General features: G+C 41.4%; 1 protein-coding gene across 4 annotated transcripts in view; it reads right to left on the minus strand.

Moving 5' to 3' along the window:
• Sbf2 (SET binding factor 2) overlaps positions 1 to 20734 on the minus strand; it is a 307904-nt gene that overhangs the window by 53270 nt on the left and 233900 nt on the right. For all 4 annotated transcript variants that reach the window (XM_070035292.1, XM_070035290.1, XM_070035293.1 and 1 more), the window contains one exon: positions 362 to 489. In XM_070035292.1, the coding sequence (XP_069891393.1) occupies positions 362 to 489 (128 nt within the window). The remainder of the gene's footprint in view (positions 1 to 361; positions 490 to 20734) is intronic.

Below are 20734 nucleotides of genomic sequence, written 5' to 3' on the forward strand. Positions count from 1 at the left end.
TAAAGGGACTCCTGAAGTGAAGGATTAGATCCCAAACGATTCATGGGTTTTTCTCAGGTGACAATAACCCTCCCTAACACTCATCTTCTTTATTCTCATTCTCTAACTTTTGACCCTATGCCCATAGAAAGTAGTCATAATGTCAGTAGAAATTTTGAACATTGGAAGACTGGCTTCTTTAAAATCAGTTGAGCATCCCTAATCCAAAAAACTAAAGCAGAAACCCAGTGCTGAAGAAGTTTTCCATTTCAGAGTGATTTAGATTAAAATATTTTAAAGTAGTGGATGTTATTTAATAGTATTTTGAAATCTGTAACATTTTAGTTCTAAGCATTTCAGAGAAGGGGTACTCAACTAATACCTGAAAAGATGCTGAAGTAATCTGTAGTCCTTCTTGCATATTCTGCTGTAGCTGGTTCTGCATTGTGATCTTCTTTTCCTTGGTGATGGAGGCAATGGGAAAGCTCCTTACAACTGTCTGTTCACCAACTGCAGAAAAGATAGGGCATACACTCAGCAGCAGTACATTTTAGCCCAAGTCTATAGGCTCTGATGAAAACATGCAGATGACAATACCTACACATGCAGTAAAATGCTCTAGTTCTAGAATCTTACTCAATAATTTTACTGCATAGCATTTCACTCTTGAGATGTAGTTCTTTCCCAGAGTGAAAGAATTATCACAGTCTGCCTGCTTTTATTCCTTTTCAATTTACTGTTGTACCACACAAGATCACTTGGATTAAAATGATCTTACAGGAAGAGGTATAGGCTTTACATCGAAAAAAAGAGAAGTATCTGTAAATATTGATATCTAAGATATGTAAATATAAAACAAAAAGAAATTTTCTGTAGACAGGCATGATGGTGTATGCTTGTATTCATAGCTACTTGTTGGCAAAAATCAGGAAGATTGTGGGGGCAAGGCCAGTCTCAGCTATAGGTAAATGAGATCCATCTTAAAAAGAACAAAATCCATGGAGATACATGCCTGAATTCTAGCCACATGAGAGGCATAAGTAGGAGGATTATGTCCAGGCTAGCTGAGGCAAAGCATAGGAGGCCCTATCTGAAAAGTAAAGAAAAAGGATCCCCAAGTAATAGACCAAGCTGACAGCCGGGAGTAAAACTCCAGTACTACCCAAACAAAACAAATAGCCTTCCCCCAACAGAGTGAGTGAGTGAGTGAGTGAGTAAGTGTGTGTGTGTGTGTGTGTGTGTGTGTGTGTGTGCGTGCGTGAGTGCGTGCATGTGTGTGTGTGTGTCATGGGGCTTGAACTGTGGGCTTGGGCACTGTCCCTCAGCTCTTCAGCTCAAGGTGAGTACCACTTGAGCCATAGTGCCACTTCTAGTTTTTTTGTGGTTTGTTGGAAATAAGAGTCTCATAGACTTTCCTGCCCAGGCTGGCTTTGAACTGCAATCCTCAGATCTCAGCCTCCTGAGTAGCTAGGATTACAGGCATGAGCCACCGGTGGCTGGCTCTGTTTTTTTGTTTTTGTTTTTTTTAAAGAAAAAAACCTTGTTTCCATTCCTGGAGTTCATGCCAATATGTATATATACACATATGTATATATGTATATATATATATATGTTATTATAAAAGTGATATACAGAGTGGTTACAGTTACACAAGTCAGGTAAAGAATATGTTTCTTTTTGGACAATGTCACCCTTTCCCTTGTTTTCTCCCAGTTTTTCCCTCCCATCTCTACCCACAAGTTGTGTAGTTCACTTTCAACATAATGTCCAGAGAGTACCACTGCTGCACTTATTTACCCTTTGTTACTCCATTTCTGTGCCTCCTTTTACACTCCCAAAGATATATAAATGAACAAACAGGACAAAAAGAAAAACAGCAATGAAGAAAAACCTAGTTTCCATTTCCTGGAGTTCATTTCAGTAAATATTATTTTGTATGATCAGATGCACATAGGCATTGTTCCATTGCGTTCCTCTTCTTTGCTCTCACTGTGTGTGAATGCCTAGAAACATGTAGAATTTATCATGTCCCATGTATTTTAGATCTAGCTTTGAATATAAGAGAAAACATGTGCCATTTGTCTCTCTGAGTTTGGCTTACCTCACTTAACATGATCTGTTCTAGGTACATCCATTTCCCTGAAAGTGATGTAATATTCTAATGGATGTGTAAAATTCCATTGTAAATAGGTACCATAGTATTTGGATCCACTTATCTATTGTATGGCATCTGGGCCATTTCTATAATTTGGCTATTGTGAATAGTGCAGTAATGAACATGGATGTGCAAAGTGTCTTTATGGTATCCTGGCTGGTGATGTGCTGGGTAGATACCCAGGAATGGTATGGCTGGGTGGTAGGGAAGATCTATGTTTAGTTTTTGAGGAACCTCCAGACTGCTGTCCAGAGTGGTTGCACTAGTTTACATTCCCATCAACAGTGCAATTAGGTTTCTTTTTCCCTCTCATCCCTGCCAACATTTATTGTTGTTCGAATTCATGATGTTGGCCAATCTAATTGGGGTGAGATAGAATCTCAGAGTTGTTTTGGTTTGCATTTCCAGGGATGTTGAGCATTTCCTCATGTGTTTCTTTGCCATTCTTACATCTTCTTCTGAGAAGTCTCTCCTCAGTTCCTTTGCCCACTTAGTGATTGGTTTATTAGCCTTGTTTTGGATGTTAAGCCTTTGTTGGACTTACTGCTGGTAAAGATGTCCCAGTCAGTTGGCTGCCTTTCTAATTTAGTAATTATGTCCTTTGCTATGCAGAAACTTTTTTTTTTAATGTAATCTCATTTGTCAAGTCTGTCTCCTATCTACTGTGCCCCTGGGAATCTTTTTCATAAAGTTTCTGCCTATGCCTATGAGTTCTAGTGTTTCTTGTACTCCTTGCAGTAATTTCAAAATTTCAGGTTTGATGTTGAAATCTTTGATCTACTTCAAAGTGCATAATGACAAACAGGATTCACTTTTAGTTTTCTGCATATAGATACCTATTTTTTCCAATATAAATTATTGAAGACTGCCTCAGGTTTTTGTTTTGTTTTTTTTTTGGGGGTCCGGTCGTGGGGCCTGTACTCTGGGCCTGGGCACTGTCCCTCAGCTCTTCAGCTGAGATTTCAGGCATGCACCACCTTGCCTGGCAAGAGAATCGATTTTTTTTTTTTTTTTTTTTTTTTGTGCTGGTCCTGGAACTTGACCTCAGGTCCCAGGTGCTGTCCTTGAGCTTTTGTGTTCAAGGCTAGTGCTATACCATTTGAGCCACTGCTCCATTTCTGGCTCTCTGGTTGTTAATTGGAGGGTATAAGTCTTATGGACTTCCTGCCCCAGCTGGCTTCAAACACTGATCCTTAGATCTCAGCCTCTTGAGTAGCTAGGGTTATAGGCATGAGCTTCTGTAAGCTATCTGTGCCTCCAGCTTGACAAAAGAGTTTTAAAATTTGTTTCCCTATGTGTTAAAAAGAATACTACGTCTCTTCCAACATGCCTTTGGAGAACAGGGCTAGATTTAGGCCCAAGATTTTTGGGAGTTTAAATTTTAATGTAAAAATGGGAAAATATCAACTACCTATAGCTATAAAAATGAGGGTCTAGAAAATAAGTACAAACAAATCCTCCCTCCAGTTTTCTGCTAAAGAGTCATATATAGAATAAAATCAATGATAGTCCAGAAAAGGAGATGATTTCTACATGTTAGATGGTTAGAGAATAATGGAAGAAGTAAGAGAGGAGTGAGCTTTGAAAAGTGAAAAGGGTTTAGATTTGGAAAGGAAAGGTTTTAGGCAGTAGAAAGTTAACAGAAGCAGCAATGAGTAAGACCTCACAGTCAGTAAGCTAGAAGACTTAAACCAGCTTTATCTGAGTTAAACATATGTACATTTACCCACTTATTACCCCCTTCATTCTCTGGATCTATCAATCTCTAAGTAACCTGATTATTAAGCTAATACCCAGCAGCTAGCAAAGTCAGGATATGCAAAAAGATTTTAATGCTAGGATGTGTTAAACAACCTATGCTTATATAATACATGTAAAACTATCAGATTACTAGGTATTATTAAAGGTGAAATATTAAATTAGAAATTAAAAAGATTTTCTATGATAAGCTTTTTTCTAAAACATGAAGAAAGGAAAAAACAAGATGAGATTTAATGCTAACTCTCCCTTTGTTTTCTTTAACAGAAACTAAAATGATGACATCATTGTATAATATTTATATTTATTACCAATTCTACTAAAAGAAAATGATAAGTACAGATTGAACACCCTAAAAGTCCAAACTCTGAATTAGTGATCAGAAAGTTTCTGATTTTGGAGTATTTTGAAACTCACATTTTTGGATTATGGATGTGTAACCTGTAAAGTCCATGTAAATCTTCCAAAATGGGATAAAAAAGTAAAAATATGAAACACTTCAGGTCCAAAGCATTTTGGCAAAAGACACTGTATATTTAGTTTCTTTTTTCCAGTCCTGGGCTTGAACTCAGGGCCTGAGCACTGTCCCTGAGCCTCTTTTGCTCAAGGCTAGCACTCTACCACTTGAGCCATAGTGCCACTTTCAGCTTTTTCTGTTTATGTGGTGCTGAGGAATTGAACCCAGGGCTTTATGCATGCAAGGCAAGCAGTCTACCACTAAGCCACATTCCCAGCCCTAGTTTATTTTAACAAGTATACCTGCTTTAAATACAAATGTAATTTTTGTATAACAATACAATGAAAGCTATAAAATTTTGTTCATTTTAAAAATAAGCACCATTTTTTTCCTGTGCATTCATTTCTATTTTATAAGCTTTTAAATTATTTCATGGTGAGCAATCTTATGACCAATATGCCAAAATTGGATTTTATCTAATTTAGGAATAAAAAAATTGTTATGATTTATGCCGGGCAGTGGTGGCTCACCTGTAACCTTAGCTACTCAGAAGTCTGAGATCTAAAGATTGAAGTTCAAAGCCAACCTGGGCAGGAAAGTCCATGAGACTCTAATCTCTAATTAGGCACCAGAAAACTAGAAGTGGTGCTGTGGCTCAAGTGGTAGAGTGCTCACCTTGAGCTGAAGATCTCAGGGACAGTGCCCAGGCTGAGTTCAAGCCCCACAATCACCACCACCACCACCACCACCACCACCAACAACAACAAAATCTGAAGGAACACTTGGGAGGCCGAGGCAGGAGGATGGGAAAGTCTAGGGTAGTCTGGGCTACAGAGTTATAACTTTTTTTTTTTTAAGATTTAAAGAAGGGAAATTTCAGAAGTAAAATGCAGGAAGAATGTATCTCAATACTGTTGGATAAATTAGAAAATATATGCTGTTATAGGTTCAATTGTGCCATAGGCTGACCCTTTACCCTCTCTTCCAGTACTTAAGAATGACATTAAATAGGGTATTTTAAGGAGGTGTTCAAGTTAAGATTAAGAAAATAATTTTTATATCTTAATCTGGATTCTGTTGTCCAGTAGAATATATATCACTTATACACACTTGTTAACTGCTACTGAATGAATTATTTCAGAAGCGAAAGATACATTAGTGACCATATAGATGAGTAGTTCTCGGTCCTCAGTATTCATTAGTTACTTGTGGGACTTAAGAGATACACAGATGTTTGGGTCTCTCCATTCTTAGTGCAACAGAATCTAATTTAATCAATTAAGGCTTAAGCCTGGAAATAAGTATTTTTTAAAATTAGATTCAGAGGAGGGGGGACCAAGATGGCGACGGGGCAGTAGGGAAACGCCACAGCTCTCTCCAACCAAAAAGAGAGTTCGAGTTCCAACGCTTAATCTCCCCAAGAGACCGACAACAACAAAAAGACGAACACTCAGAGAAAAACCAGAGGAGGAGAATAACAAAAAAAGAAAGAGAGGAAAAGAAGAATTTCAGAACAGAGAAAAGCGAAGACCCCTCCCCCAACCTTTACTGGCCGCGTGGCAGTGCACCAAGCCGCCGGCCAACCAGCCCGGCGGGGGCTGCCGGAGCCCCAGAGACACAGGGGGCCGGCGGGGGCTGCCGGAGCCCCAGAGACACAGGGGGCCGCTTGCAGATCACCAGGTACTGGTTTGCAGAACAGCGGATCGCCAGGAACAGAGAAACCTACCAGCCGGGAGTCTCCACGAGGATCCCTCCCCCACCCCTCACTCTCCACCAGAGCAGAGAGGCTCCATCCCGCCAAAGCCGCTGGGTACCAGCAGCGCGACAAAGGGACCTGTCGGCAGACCACCCGCCCGATCGCGATCGCAACGACCCGGCGGGGCTGCCCGGGCCCCAGAGGCACCGTGAAGAAGCTGCCTGAGCGTGGACACTTTTGACCCGACAGCTTCGACAGAGGCAGAGACAGAAAAGAATCACACAGAGCCACCACTGCCCAACCCAGCCCGCAACCACCCTAACTGAACTCGGATTGCAACAACTGACGACCTACACCACACAGAAACAACCAGCTCCAGGTTGAGTACCCCACAGGGGAAGTGTATCCCTCAAGGGAGACCAGAGATGGAGGGAATCCCCAGACCCTGACCTAGACTCCCTACCCCAACACCCGGACCACAGGACCCACTAAAACTGGGAACTGTTTGAGAGCTCCACCAGCCCAAGGAGCACACTCAGCTGGCCAGGCTAGAGCAAGAGCGCCGTTGGAAGGGAGCTTAAATGCCCAAGCCAGGAACAGCGCCCCTGGGTCAAGACTACCAACAGTAGAAATTTGAACTGTGTCCCCCAGGCTGTATAACCTAGGTGGTATACACATCAGCACAGGCCTAACGAGTGCGCTCCAGGCTGCATAACCTAGGTGGTATACACATCAGCACAGGCCTAACGAGCGCGCTCCAGGCCGGGGCCGGAACCAGGCCCGGGGATCCGGCGCCTGAACAACACGACCAACTCCTCCCAACTGAAGTAAAAAGCTGAGCATACGCCTCAACAGAGGGGAGAAAACCAGGAAACAACACTCCCCGGGAAGCACGCCTGTGACAACAAAAGACCTGGAGGCCCAGGACAAGAGAAGCCCAAACCCCACCAAAACTCCACCCATATACCCTAGACTGGGAATTGGGCAACACAAGCTGCCAGCACCTGATAGTAAGCAGGAGCTCAGACTGTTAAGGCGGCTCAGCAATAGAGTGATAGTCTTGGATGTATGAGGCCCTGGATCTGATTCCTCAGCATCACAAAAGCAAAAAGGGTCAGAAGTGGTGCTGTGGCTCAAATGGTAGGGTGCCAGCCTTGAGCTGAAGAGCTGAGGGACAGCACCCAAACCTAGAGCTCAAGCCCACAACCAGCCCCAAACAAACAAAAACGCATCAGGAGCCCATAGCAGACTCCAGTATTTGGGAGAGTGCATCCAGAGCATTTGTTCTTCACAAGAGCACCCGTAGGAGCAAACACAAGCAGTCTAGGCTGCTCAACCCTTCCAAAGGCGGGAACTGCCAGCAATCTACAGCAGAGAGCTGAGAATCCTAAGTAAGTCAGAATAGCAGCTGGAAATAGGCTCCCAACAGAACCCAGATCAGGCACAGACTCTCTCTACCAATACAGAATCAGCAACCAAGCAAAGACAGACACACCAAAACAAAATTGAAGAGCAGTCTCCTGAACCTCCATGCAAAAATCACAGAGAAAAATCACAAGGTTTACCACCACCCAGGACAGCAAGCTCACCTCAAAAGCCAGCAGCCACGCAGGGGAGAGCCCCAGTGGGAGCAAAGCAGGAATGGAAGACAAAAGCTACATCCAAGGGTTGCTGGAGGCAATGACTCAAGAGATAAAGCGAGAAATTGATCAGAAATTGAAAGAGCACAAGGATGATCTATCAAAAGAGAGACAGGGTATCAAACAAGAGATGCATGCAAAAATAGAAGCTGCACAAACCTCAGTAAGAAGTGAGATAAACGCCAAATTAGAGGTAATGCATACCTCATTGAGAGGTGAGATCAGTACTCTGAGAACCAACATTGAATCCATAAAGGGATCCATTTCCTCCATGCAAACCACAATAGAAGCCACTGTCAACAGAGTGAATGAAATGGAAGGTAGAGTGTCAGATACAGAAGACAGAATACACCAACTGGACCAAAAAGTGACAGATATGGAAAAATCACTCAAATTAAACCAAAGGGAAATTCAAGAGCAAGTAGATAATGCTAAAAAATTTAACCTTCGCATAATCGGAGTGGACGAAGGTGAGGAATTCCAGAGCAAGGGAATGCAACACCTATTTAACAAGATAATCAATGAAAATTTTCCCCACCTCAAAAACGACCATCTTAACTACATCACAAAAGCTTATCGAACACCCAACAAGCAAGACCCCAGGAGAAACACTTCTAGACACATTATAGTAAAAATGATAGATCTGAGTAATAGGGAAACAATCCTGCATGCAGCAAAAATGAAGAAGGAGCTATACTACAACGGGAAAAAAATTAGAATCACTGCAGATCTCTCCACACAAACAATGAATGCAAGAAAAGCCTGGGAAAACACCATACGAGCCCTGAGAGCCAATAACTGCCAACCCAGACTAATATACCCGGCAAAGCTAGCATTTACATTCGATGGAGAACTGAAAACTTTTAATAGCAAAGAAAAACTAAATGAATACATAAACATTAAGCCAGCATTACAAAGAATTCTAAGAGGGGGGACACCACCTGAAGAAAGCAACCAGGAACTGGGGCCTGCCCCCAAACAGGCGTTACTCAAAGTCTAACTGAGCAAGCACAGGAGGAAAGGAAAGAAGAAAAACTTAGGAAAACGGAATGGCAGGGACAACAATGCATCTCTCTATACTTTCTCTTAATATAAACGGGCTGAATTCGCCAATTAAAAGAAAACGAACTGAGGACTGGATCAGAAAACAAGACCCATCCATCTGTTGCCTTCAGGAGACCCACCTCTCAGCCAAACATACAAACAAACTCAGAGTGAAGGGGTGGAAAAGGATCTACCAATCAAACGCCCCCAGTAAGAAAGCAGGTGTAGCTATCCTGATATCTGACAAAATAAACTTTTCATTAAAATCAGTACAGAAAGACAAGGACGGACACTACATATTAATAAAGGGAACAATCCAAGAGGAGGATATAACCATCATCAACTTATATGCCCCAAATATTGGTGCACCCAGATATGTCAAACAAATGCTCTCAAACTTACAGAATAAAATAGATCCCAATACGATAATACTAGGAGACTTTAACACACCACTCTCACCAAAGGACAGGTCTACCAACCAGAGGATTGGCAAAGAAGCTACCGAATTAAGAGAGGCCATACTCCAAGCGGAATTAACTGACATCTACCGAGTATTTCACCCTAAAACAACACAGTACACATTCTTCTCAGCAGCTCACGGAACTTTCTCCAAAATAGACCATATCATAGTTCATGCAAGGAACTTAAGCAAATACAGAGGGATCGACATAATCCCCTGTATCCTATCTGACCACAGTGGAATCAAGCTAGCTCTCAATAACAAAGCATACCGCAGAAATTTCTCTAATATATGGAAATTGAACAGCACACTCCTTAACAATGCCTGGATAACAGAAGAGATCAGAGAAGAAATAAAGCATTTCCTACAACTCAATGAAAATGAAAACACCTCACAAAGAAACTTGTGGGACACAGCAAAAGCAGTCCTGAGGGGCAAATTTATTGCCCTCAGTGCCCACATCAAGAGAATGGAGACAGACCAAGTAAATAATCTCATGTTGCAATTAAAACAGCTAGAAAAACAAGAAAAAATGGGACCTAAAGCTACTAGAAGAAGCCAGATAACCAAATTAAAAGCAGAGATTAACCAATTAGAAAATCAGAAAACCATAACCAAAATAAACCAAACAAAAAGCTGGTTCTTTGAAAAAATAAACAAAATTGATGGCCCATTGGCTAGATTAATTAAAAAAAGAAGAGAGGAAACCCATATTAATAGGATTAGGGATGCCACGGAAAACATCTCAACACGTACCCAAGATATACAAACAATTCTAACAGACTACTTTCAAAAGCTATACTCTCTAAAGGAAGAAAATCGGGCAGAAATGGATGCATTTTTAGAGAAATACAAGTTGCCCAAACTGAGCAAAGAAGAAGTTAACCAATTAAATAAGCCAATATCCTATAATGAGATACAGGAAGCTATCAAAAGTCTTCCAACAAAAAAAAGCCCAGGACCAGATGGATTCACAGCAGAATTCTATAAGACCTTTAAACAAGAACTAATACCCATACTCCTCAAGCTCTTCAGAGAAACAGAGAAGGAGGGAGCTATCCCAAACTCATTCTACGAAGCCAATATCACACTCATCCCCAAACCAGGCAAAGACCCAACCAAAAAGGAGAATTACAGGCCAATCTCCTTGATGAACACAGATGCAAAGATCCTTAACAAGATTCTAGCTAACAGAATCCAGAAACACATTTAAAAAAATAATTCTCTATGACCAGGTAGGCTTCATCCCAGAGACACAGGGATGGTTTAACATACGTAAGTCAATAAATGTAATCCAACATATCAACAGAGCCAAGGTCAAGAATTACATGATTATCGCCACAGATGCAGAAAAGGCCTTTGACAAAATTCAACATTCATTCATGCTAAAAGCTCTGGAGAAAATAGGAATAGAAGGAACATTTCTAAAAACAATAAAAGCCATTTATGACAGACCAATAGCCAATATTATACTTAATGGGGAAAAGCTAGAACCAATTCTCCTAAAATCAGGAACAAGGCAAGGATGCCCACTGTCTCCACTCCTCTTCAATATAGTCCTAGAACCCTTAGCCAGGGCAATAAGGCAAGAAAAAGACATTAAAGGGATCCGCATAGGGAAAGAAGAAGTTAAGCTATCCCTTTTTGCAGACGACATGATACTATACCTCCACGATCCCAAAAACTCCATCCCCAAACTCTTAGAAATCATAAATCACTTCGGCAAAATAGCAGGATACAAAATAAACCCACAAAAATCAGTTGCCTTCCTATACACTGATAATGTACAGGAAGAGAGGGAAATAAAGGGAACAACCCCATTCACAATAACCTCCCCAAAAATAAAATATTTAGGAATTAACCTAACCAAAGATGTAAAAGAACTATTTAATGAGAACTATAAAAAGTTAAAGAAAGAAATTGCAGAAGACACTAGGAAATGGAAAGACCTCCCATGCTCCTGGATAGGCCGACTTAATATAGTAAAGATGGTAATACTTCCAAAACTAATATACAAATTCAACGCAATTCCTATTAAAATCCCAATGACGTACATCACTGAAATACAGAAAACAGTCCAAAAATTCATATGGAACAACAAAAGACCTAGAATAGCCAAAACAATTCTAGGGGATAAAGACAATATGGGAGGGCTATCCATGCCGAACTTCAAACTCTACTACAGAGCTTTAATAACAAAGACAGCATGGTACTGGCACAAAAACAGACCCGAAGACCAATGGAACAGAATAGAAGATCCAGAAATAAATCCACAGGCCTACAGCCAGCTGATATTCGACAAAGGAGCCAAAGACATACAATGGAAGAAACACAGCCTCTTCAACCGCTGGTGCTGGGAAAACTGGGCAGCCACATGCAGAAAACTAAAAGTGGACCCCAGCCTATCACCATGCACCAACATCAACTCAAAATGGATTAAAGACCTTAACATTAAACCTGAATCTCTGAAACTACTGCAGGACAGAGTAGGAGAGACACTTGAACTAATAGGCACAGGAAGGAACTTCCTGAACAGAGTCCCAGGGTCACAACAAGTTGGAGAGAGACTTGACAAATGGGATTACCTTAAAATAAAAAGCTTCTGCACAGATAAAGCTATCGCAACCAAGCTAGAAAGACAACCAACTAATTGGGAAAAAATATTTACCAGCAATATATCAGACAAGGGGTTAACATCCTGTATATACAGGGAACTCAAGAAACTAATCCCTCCCAAACCTAACAAACCAATTACTAAATGGGCAAGGGAACTAAAGAGGGACTTCTCAAATGAAGAAATAAAAATGGCAAAGAAACACATGAGGAAATGTTCATCATCCCTAGTGGTGAAGGAAATGCAAATAAAGACAACCCTGAGATACCACCTTACCCCAGTCAGAATGTCCCACATCCACAAATCAGCCAACGACAAATGCTGGAGGGGATGTGGAGAACGAGGAACGGTATTACACTGCTGGTGGGAATGTACACTTATACAACCACTTTGGAAAGCAGTCTGGAGGGTCCTTAGAAAGCTAAAGATTGACCTCCCTTATGACCCAGTCATACCACTTCTAGGCATCTACCCTGAACAACAGGAACCAATATACAAGGACACGTGCACCTCCATGTTTATTGCAGAACTGTTCGCAATAGCTAGGATATGGAAACAACCTAGATGCCCCACCACAGATGAATGGATCCAAAAATTGTGGTATCTATACACAATGGAATATTATGCAGTCATTAGAAATGACAAAATAAGCCGGGCGCTGGTGGCTCACGCCTGTAATCCTAGCTACTCAGGAGGCTGAGATCTGAGGATTGCGGTTCAAAGCCAGCCCGGGCAGGAAAGACCGTGAGACTCCTATCTCCAATAAACCACTAGAAAACCGGAAGTGGCGCTGTAGCTCAAGTGGTAGAGCGCTTGCCTTGAGCTGAAGAGCTAAGGGACAGCGTCCAGGCCCAGAGTTCAAGCCCCATGACCGACAAAAAAAAAAAAAAAAAAAAAAAGAAATGACAAAATAATGGCATTTGCAGGGAAATGGATGGAGCTAGTAGGAATCATGTTGAGCGAGGTAAGCCAAGAACGAAGAGACAAACAGTACATGGTCTCCCTGATAAGTGGATGCTAAATCCAAAATGTTAGGTGATATGACAAAACTAACAGGACTTAAGAAACAAAGAACTCCCACTCATCTGGTTGAACCACTACCAAATATCCCCATGCTGCTGATCACGTATATGGTATATAACATCTGAGCACCGTTATATATTACAGACTGTGATAGACAATTTGCTCCAGGAAAGTTAGAATGAACTTGTGACTTTAAATGAGCATCATTATTCCACAATACTGTGAATTTCTGGAAATTATGTAATCACTTAATCACAATAAAAAAAAAAAAAGAACCTTGGGGAAGGGAGGGAGGGAGGGGATGGTAGGGGGAAAACAATGGAGGGGGTAACTGTTCAAGAGGAAGTGTACTCATTACCTCACTCATGTAACTGTAACCCTCTGTATAGTATCTTTACAATAAAAAAAAACATTAGATTCAGACTAATTTATGCAGTAGGCTTCTGTGAATATCAATTTTTAAGGCACAAAATTTCTATCATGGGAAGCATTTTACTAAAGTAGTATTTGTCTAGAACTTCACAATTTTCCAAAATATTTTAACATTTGTGGTTCCTGTTTTTACCTTTCAAGTTAACAATCCAGGCAGTCAGCATAATTAAATTATTATGATACCTGCATCACTGAGGAGCCTGAGGGTCAAAAATTTTGGGGATTCTGAGTAATTTTACAAATTCACAGAGTAAATAAACATTATAACCCAAGAAGAGTCCATAGAGTACTTCTATGCCAATATATTTTCTCCTCTAAAGTACAAAGAAAGGAAAAACGTTATCAGAAATTCTAAGTGTGAGACTGATACTTACAAATATATTTAAGATTGAGGGGGACCAACTGGGTGCCAGTGACTCACACTTATAATCATAGCTATTCAGGAGGCTGAAATCTGAGGATCACAGTTCAAAGCCAGCCAAGGCAGGAAAGGTTGAGAGACTTTAATTAACTATCACAAAGACCAAAGTGGAGGTGCAGCTTAAATGGTAGAGAGAAGTCTTGGGTGAAAAAGGTAAAGGACATTGCCCATGTTCTGGGTTCAAGCCCCAGTACTGGCATACAAAAATAAATAAGGAAGGAGAGAGTCAGGAGAGAAAGCAAGAGAGACAAAGAGAGAAAGGGAATGGACAAGTTGATGATGTGGGTGTTTACAAATGATAAACAACAATTTTCTTTAACTTCCTTCCCTATCTTAATTCTTTTTCAAGGGCTCAAATTCCAGACTGGGTAAAAAGAAAGTAGGAAAGAAGAAATTCAAGTCAGAAGATACTAATAAAGAGAAACAGTTTCAACTGTGTAGCCCAGGGCACATCCAAAATAACCTGGAGGGCTAGAGGCAAGATTCCCAGTGGAGTACCTGCCTAGCATGAATGAGAGCTTGAGTTCAAATCTCAGTTATACCAAAACAACAAAAACCAAACACCCTCCTGTGGGTATGAACTAAGGAACTGGAGATCTAAGGTGAATATGATTAATATACATACAATTTTGGAATGTAAGTTTCTAATAAGAGAAAGAATAGGATTGGTTGGTATTCTATCAAGATCATGAAATTAATCACTTTAAGATCATTTATGCCCTCAGAAAACTAAAAATCCCTCAAACATAGGATGGTTTTTCCTTTCTGGTGTCTAATATATAAAACACACATCACAGATGCTCCATACTTGTGTGTTCACCTATCTTGATATAGAAAATGAAATGTATTCTTAGAAGAGAACACAAAGGCCCAATGCCTAAGTGCATCTGATCATATAAAATAATATTTATCAATATGAACTCCAGGAAATGGAAACAAGATGATTTTCCTTTGTTGCTGTCTTTGTTTTCTTTTTTGTCTTGTTTATCTACCTTTGAGAGGGTGAGAAGAGCACAGAAATAAAGTGCCAAATGCAGGATGAACAAATGCAGCAGTGGTACTCACTAGATACTATACTGAAAATGAACTATATAACTTGTGTGTGGGGACAGGAGGGAAAAACATTGTCCAAAAAGAAATGTACTCATTACCTGACTTAATGTAACTGTAACCCTTCTGTATATCACCTTTATAATAAATTAAAAAAACCACCACAGAGTACTAAGTCCTTGAGTAGGCAAAGATGCTGCAAGCATAACAAAAAGACCAAAGAAACTCAAGGCTTTCTGACAGAATCCCTACTAGACAGTCTGTGTTTATGGATTTCAGGAATGCTTTGGAACAAGTACCATCATATCTCTAGAGACAAGACTGGGAAAGATAACTAGGAAATGTTCAGTGATAGGGATTAGAACTGTTTGAACTACATTCTTAGAGGAGGAAATGAATTTTTTTTTTGGCCAGTCCTGGGGCTTGAACTCAGGGTCTGGACACTGTCCCTGAGCTTCTTTTGTCAAGGCTAGCACTCTACCACTTGAGCCTCAGTGCTACTTCTGACTTTTTCTGTGTATGAGGTACTGAGGAACTGAACCCAGGGCTCATGCATGCTAGGCAAGCACTCTACCACTAAGCCGCATTCCCAGCCAAGGGGATGATGAATTAACAAACAGCATAAAGTCTCTAGAACCAAGTCTTCAGAGCTCTCTCTCAAATACCATATCATTTGGTACTCTTAGAGAATATTAAAATATGTTTTTTTTGTAGCATCTTGTTCTACCAATAGAAACTGCAGATGAGCACTGTTCTAGAATGCAATTTTTTACTGATATTTTATGAATTATGTGCCATACTCTTTAGTTCAATGTTTTTAAATTTTTAATATTTTATTAGATTCAATGAACAGTTTGAAAAACTTGTTAACTGAAAATTGAGATGCTTGATATTCTCAATATAGATGGGTTCTAGAATTGTGTATATTATTCTGCATTATATTTCTGCACTTCTTTGGTGTATATTTTTCCACTATATATATTTACCACACCTCTATTTGTTCTATTAATATTTTTTGTAATTGTCAGGTTTAATAGTCCTTACTTCTTTCCCACCGTTTGTTCAGCTCAATGTACTACTACTGTAGTATATTCAAACATCAATGAGAAAATTCAGTGTTGCTGGTACACAGTACACGTTTTAAAAAAATGCATGAATGGACCAACGTATGTTAAATAATGAAATAATTCATTTGAGAAAATAATGTAAAATTTTCCTTAAAAAATCTAAACAATTATGAAAACAATTCTATAAATCAGCATGAAAATATACCAGAAAATAATGAGTATGTTAATATGGAAGTCATTTACAAAATAACATCATAAAAATAATATGCTAATAGAAAACTATTGTGCCCCATCTTCCTTTGTAATAACCATCACGTGGGCCCAATTCCCTGGCAACTGATGGACTATTAGATGTCCCTAGAGTTTGCGCCACCTCCCAGCAGCCTCTGCCCAGTGTGGACTACAGTTATCCCCTCCTATCCCCCATTACAAAAGAGAGAATGCCACCCAGCTGCCATGTCCTGAAGTACATGGAAGGGGACAGGTGCCCACTTCTCTAGGTGGTGGCTTCCAATTCTTTAGATGGTAAGTATCTCAAACTCCTTTGCATAAGTCTGGAGAAGAAAAGGAGGGAGGGCTCATTGCCCAAGCCTACAAGCTCTTGGTTGCCCTGGATACTGGGCAGCAGGGGCATGATCTAGTTTGTGGTGGGATTCTCTAGGGGGCAAGGCACCCTAGCCTCTCCTTGAGCAGGCTCCATGCTGTCTTCAAGTTGTACCTCCTCAAAATCTTGGAACTCCATAACTTCCTTCTCTGTGGGGCCCAAAAGTCTGAGGTAGCCTTAGTAGCAGGAGTTTGGGTGGTTGCCAGCATCTTATTCTTTCTCCCAATACAGCTCACCCAGGACTGACATATTTTTTTTTTAATAAAAAACTATAGATTCTTCAGTGGCAGTGATGTGCTCTGACAGCTGGCTGTATCACTGCTGGAGTTCATCCACTTGATTCTGGTAGTCTACTTTGTTGGGCAGGTTGTGGATGAAGCAGATTTTCAGCTTCTTCTTGGGAACCTGTTTGTCTATCTTCCTATCCCCAGACATAACATGCATGGTTCCAGCTCTTAGGGAAGAGGGCCTAGTGCTATAGCTTTATTTGGCATTGGGCTGCCAGGTTGGCCAGGCACTCTTAGTGGGCCTGCTGCTCCTGCAGCTGCTGGCCAAGTTTTGCCTTCTTTGATTCAGCCACTGACAGAGCTTCAAGGCAAAAATCCCACATGGTTTGTGGGTTGTCTGCATCCTCTGGACAGTCACATCAAGTGGTTACCTACCTTACCCTTTTCTTCTTTGCTCAGTCTTTCACCATTCCCAGAGAAAGCTCAGGTGGGCCCACAGCTGCTCATTGTTGCTCCCAGGCACTTCAGTGTGTCCTGTAACTTCGGATGCATGGGTCTGGTCCCCTAATGGGCTTTGCACCTGTTCCTGCTTCAGCTGCTCCAGCAGCTGGGTGTGCTGTTGCAGGGCCTCCTTCTCTGAGCTGCTGATCGGAGGCCAAGTGCTGTTCATAGGTGAATCTGACCTCCTGAAGCTAGGCCAGTGACTGGTCATGTAGCTTCTGCAGAATCTGACCCATCTTACTCTCTCTTTTTTTTTCTTCCTTTTTTTTTTAGTCGGCTGTGGGGCTTGAACTCTGGGCTTGGGTGCTGTCCCTGCGCTCTTCAGCTCAAGGCGAGTGCTCTACCACTTGAGCCATAGCACCACTTCTGGTTTTCTAGTGGTTTATTGGAGATAAGAGTCTCACAGACTTTCCTGCCCGGGCTGGCTTTGAACCATGATCCTCAGATCTCAGCCTCCTGAGTAGCTAGGATTACAGGTATGAGCCGCTGGCGCCCGGCCCATCTGACTCTCTAACTCAGCAATGTCTTTCCATTCTTCTAACCTCTCCTCTAGCTGGTCCAGCTTCTCCTACAGATGTTTCTTTGCCTGCTTCTCTGAGTGTAGGATGCTGGTGAGCTCCACCTTCTCACCATTCAAACTATGGAAAGCATCATGCAGCTGGGCCAGCTGATCTTTCAACTCTTGGTTGTGCACAAGTGTGTATCTTATGGTCTTATTTTTCCTTTCCATTTTCTTAAGGATCTTGTATTGATCCTGGCCATGCTGATTCCATTCCTCAGCCACCTTCTCCAGTATCCACAGCTGCTGCTGTTGTTCCAGATTCTGGAGACTGAGGCTCTGGCTTTCCTATATCTGGATATGAAGTTGTTCTTCCAGGTTCTCTAACTCCTTCTGCATTTGGTGGGCCTAGGCTGGCAGCTGCTGTTCAGCCTGAGATGGTTCCACAAGGGTCTGTGGGAATGGCAGCTCTGCCAGCTGTTTTCTTAGCTCCAACAGGTTGGTCTCTAGGTCCAACACTTACCTCATCCCTTGTTCTTTCTCTTCTCTCGGTTGGCTCATCTGCTCCAAGAGCTGCAAAACCTTCTCCTTCCATGTGGAACTCTTCACCTTCAGGTCCTCTGCAAAGTTGTCTCTCTCCAACTTTAGTTCTGCCACCAACTTTTTCATGCTATCTAATTGTCTTTCCAACTTTGCATTCCTCTAGTGCTTGTTGTAATCATGATTTTTGATCTTCCTGTTGGCCTTCTGTGTGAGGAGCACTTTCAGCCTGTACTGCAGCTCAGTGCTCTCTTCCTCCAGGTTGTTATAGCTTCTCATCTTTTCCTGGAGCTGAAGCTTCAAGTTATTCAGGTCTTGAATGAACTCTAGGTTGTCTGTCTCATTTTGCGTGGTAGAGACTGCAGACAATGTCATCTCTAGCTCTGTGATGGCTGCTGTGAAGCCTGCCTGCTCCAGTTTTTTTCCACTGGCCACTTGTTACATGTGGGCCAGGGCAGACTGTAAATCAATTTTTTTCTGAAACCAACATCTGTACTGATAGCTTGTAGAACTCCAGCTCTGTTTTCAGTGTTTTCTGAATACAGGCCATCTTCTCATTCTCTTTCTCCTCTTGATCCTGAAGGTCTTCTTTTCCTGCTTCAGTTGTTTGATCTTACTACAGAGCTACTGGTTTTGTATTCTGTTGGAGTCCAGGGCAAGCACCAGTTGTTGGTAGCACCTTTCTAGATTTTCTGTGTTTTGAGGACATGTGACTAGCTTCTCTGACTGTGCCCAATGTTGGGCAAGACTCAGGGTCAGTGTGGTCTCTGGCTGCACCCTCAGTTGAATTATATTCCCCAGTGGTATTGTCTTAGGGTTCCCTCCCCTTTTAGTTTTCTTCTTTTTCTTGGATTCTACAGGTCCATCAGGACAACTCCTCTGCTGGTATTTTTGCAGTAGTTTCTTTCCTGCAGCTAATTTTTTTTTGTCTTGTTTGCTCAGACATCCTAGCACTGGGACAGAGAAGATAGGGAGGTGACATTCCCAGGCTCTCTGAAATCATCTCTATTTTCACAATTACCATCTACTATGTCTACTTCTTAATGTATCACTGAAACCACCTTGATTCTCTCTCTCACCCAGCACCTCTACTTCCCTTAACTGCTAGTAATGGTGTAATTCAACAGAGGAATGAATATCAGTGCTATTAGGCAGCATGGAGTTTGGGTATGGCCTCAATTCTTGTATCCCATTGGTCAGAGAGAGAAACATGAAATAGGAGGCATAGACAGAGTGGAGACACATTGGGAGCTGCTCCTGTAGCCCTTCCCCCATACAGTTCTGTCCAATGGGGTTGGGGGAAGGGTGGGACTTGCTTTTGCTGGATAGTTGCACTGTTTTACAAGTCACCTTTCCTGGCTTCCATCACACAACTGTGGGTCACCAGAGTTTCCACCAGGCTTCCAACTGCCCTTCAGGAAGTAGCACCAAGAAAAACAACTATCTGCTCACATCCGAAGCCTTCCAGGTCTTAACTCCATGTAGAATTAGCTCTGTTGCTCTGACCATATTTGCTGACACTTGTATTCTAATCAGAGAGCCACTGAGGTTTCATAATGGCCTGATATAACCTGTTCTTCCCCAGTCCCTGTTGGACGAAAGGTTCAAGGACATCATGGGTCCAGGGCTCCTCTCCTGGAGTACTGTCCATGCTGCATACATAGGCCATGCATAGCACAGCACATGTTCCACACATTTTGGCTGGTGATCTCAGAGGATTCAGAAACACAATTATGGGAGGAATGAGAATGTCTGAGAATTTCATGCTGTTGCTGTCCAGGAGTATGTGAAAACCAACCAGAACAGAAAGAAGAATAACTTGCAGATGACTGAAAACAAATCTGTTAGCTGAGTAGTCAGCTAACCAGCCTCATCCAAATGACATCCAGTATATCCAGAATCCAGGTTCTGGGGCAGCCCTCTACCACTCCAGAGCCCTTGGACATCTACTCAGCACTGGAGTCAGCCTAGAAATCAGCATTTTTAAAGAAAGCGTCATATATAATTAAAAAATGCATCCACCAATGAAAGCCTAATTCTTTAACTTTATGAAAGAGGAGAATCAAGCCCAGAGAGGTTAGAAGAGTTACTTAAGCGATCAAGATTGGTCAAGAGAAATACAAACTTGAGTGTTCTGACTTGAAGTTCATAAACAGACTACAGTACTTTTAGGATGATTCAGAATAACTCTAGATAGAACATGTTATTTCTAATAGGGAAGGCTGTACAGAGTAATAAAAATAGAAAGAAGTTATGGGACTTTAGTGAATGAAAGAAAAGTCTGCTAAAAGGGAAATGGGATTAACTGAAATGAGGAAAGAGAGAAGGGGTTAGTTAGTACAACCCTGTGATACTTTGCACAGCCTACCAAAAGAAGAATCATGTATCTGCAAGACTGTAGCTTTTAGTTAACTGGAGCAAAGAAACAGGTTAAATACAGAAAGCTAGAGCAACCAATCATCAGGGGATGTATCTGGCAGGTAGATACTGTGATATCACTAGGTCAAAATATTCTGCTTCGTGCAATTACAATTGTTTTAGCAAATAAACTCTTGCTTTACTGATTA

This window comes from Dipodomys merriami, unplaced genomic scaffold, assembly GCF_024711535.1.
Source record: "Dipodomys merriami isolate MVZ:Mamm:240054 unplaced genomic scaffold, mDipMer1.0.p SCAF_25, whole genome shotgun sequence".
Classification (NCBI taxonomy): Eukaryota; Metazoa; Chordata; class Mammalia; order Rodentia; family Heteromyidae; genus Dipodomys; species Dipodomys merriami.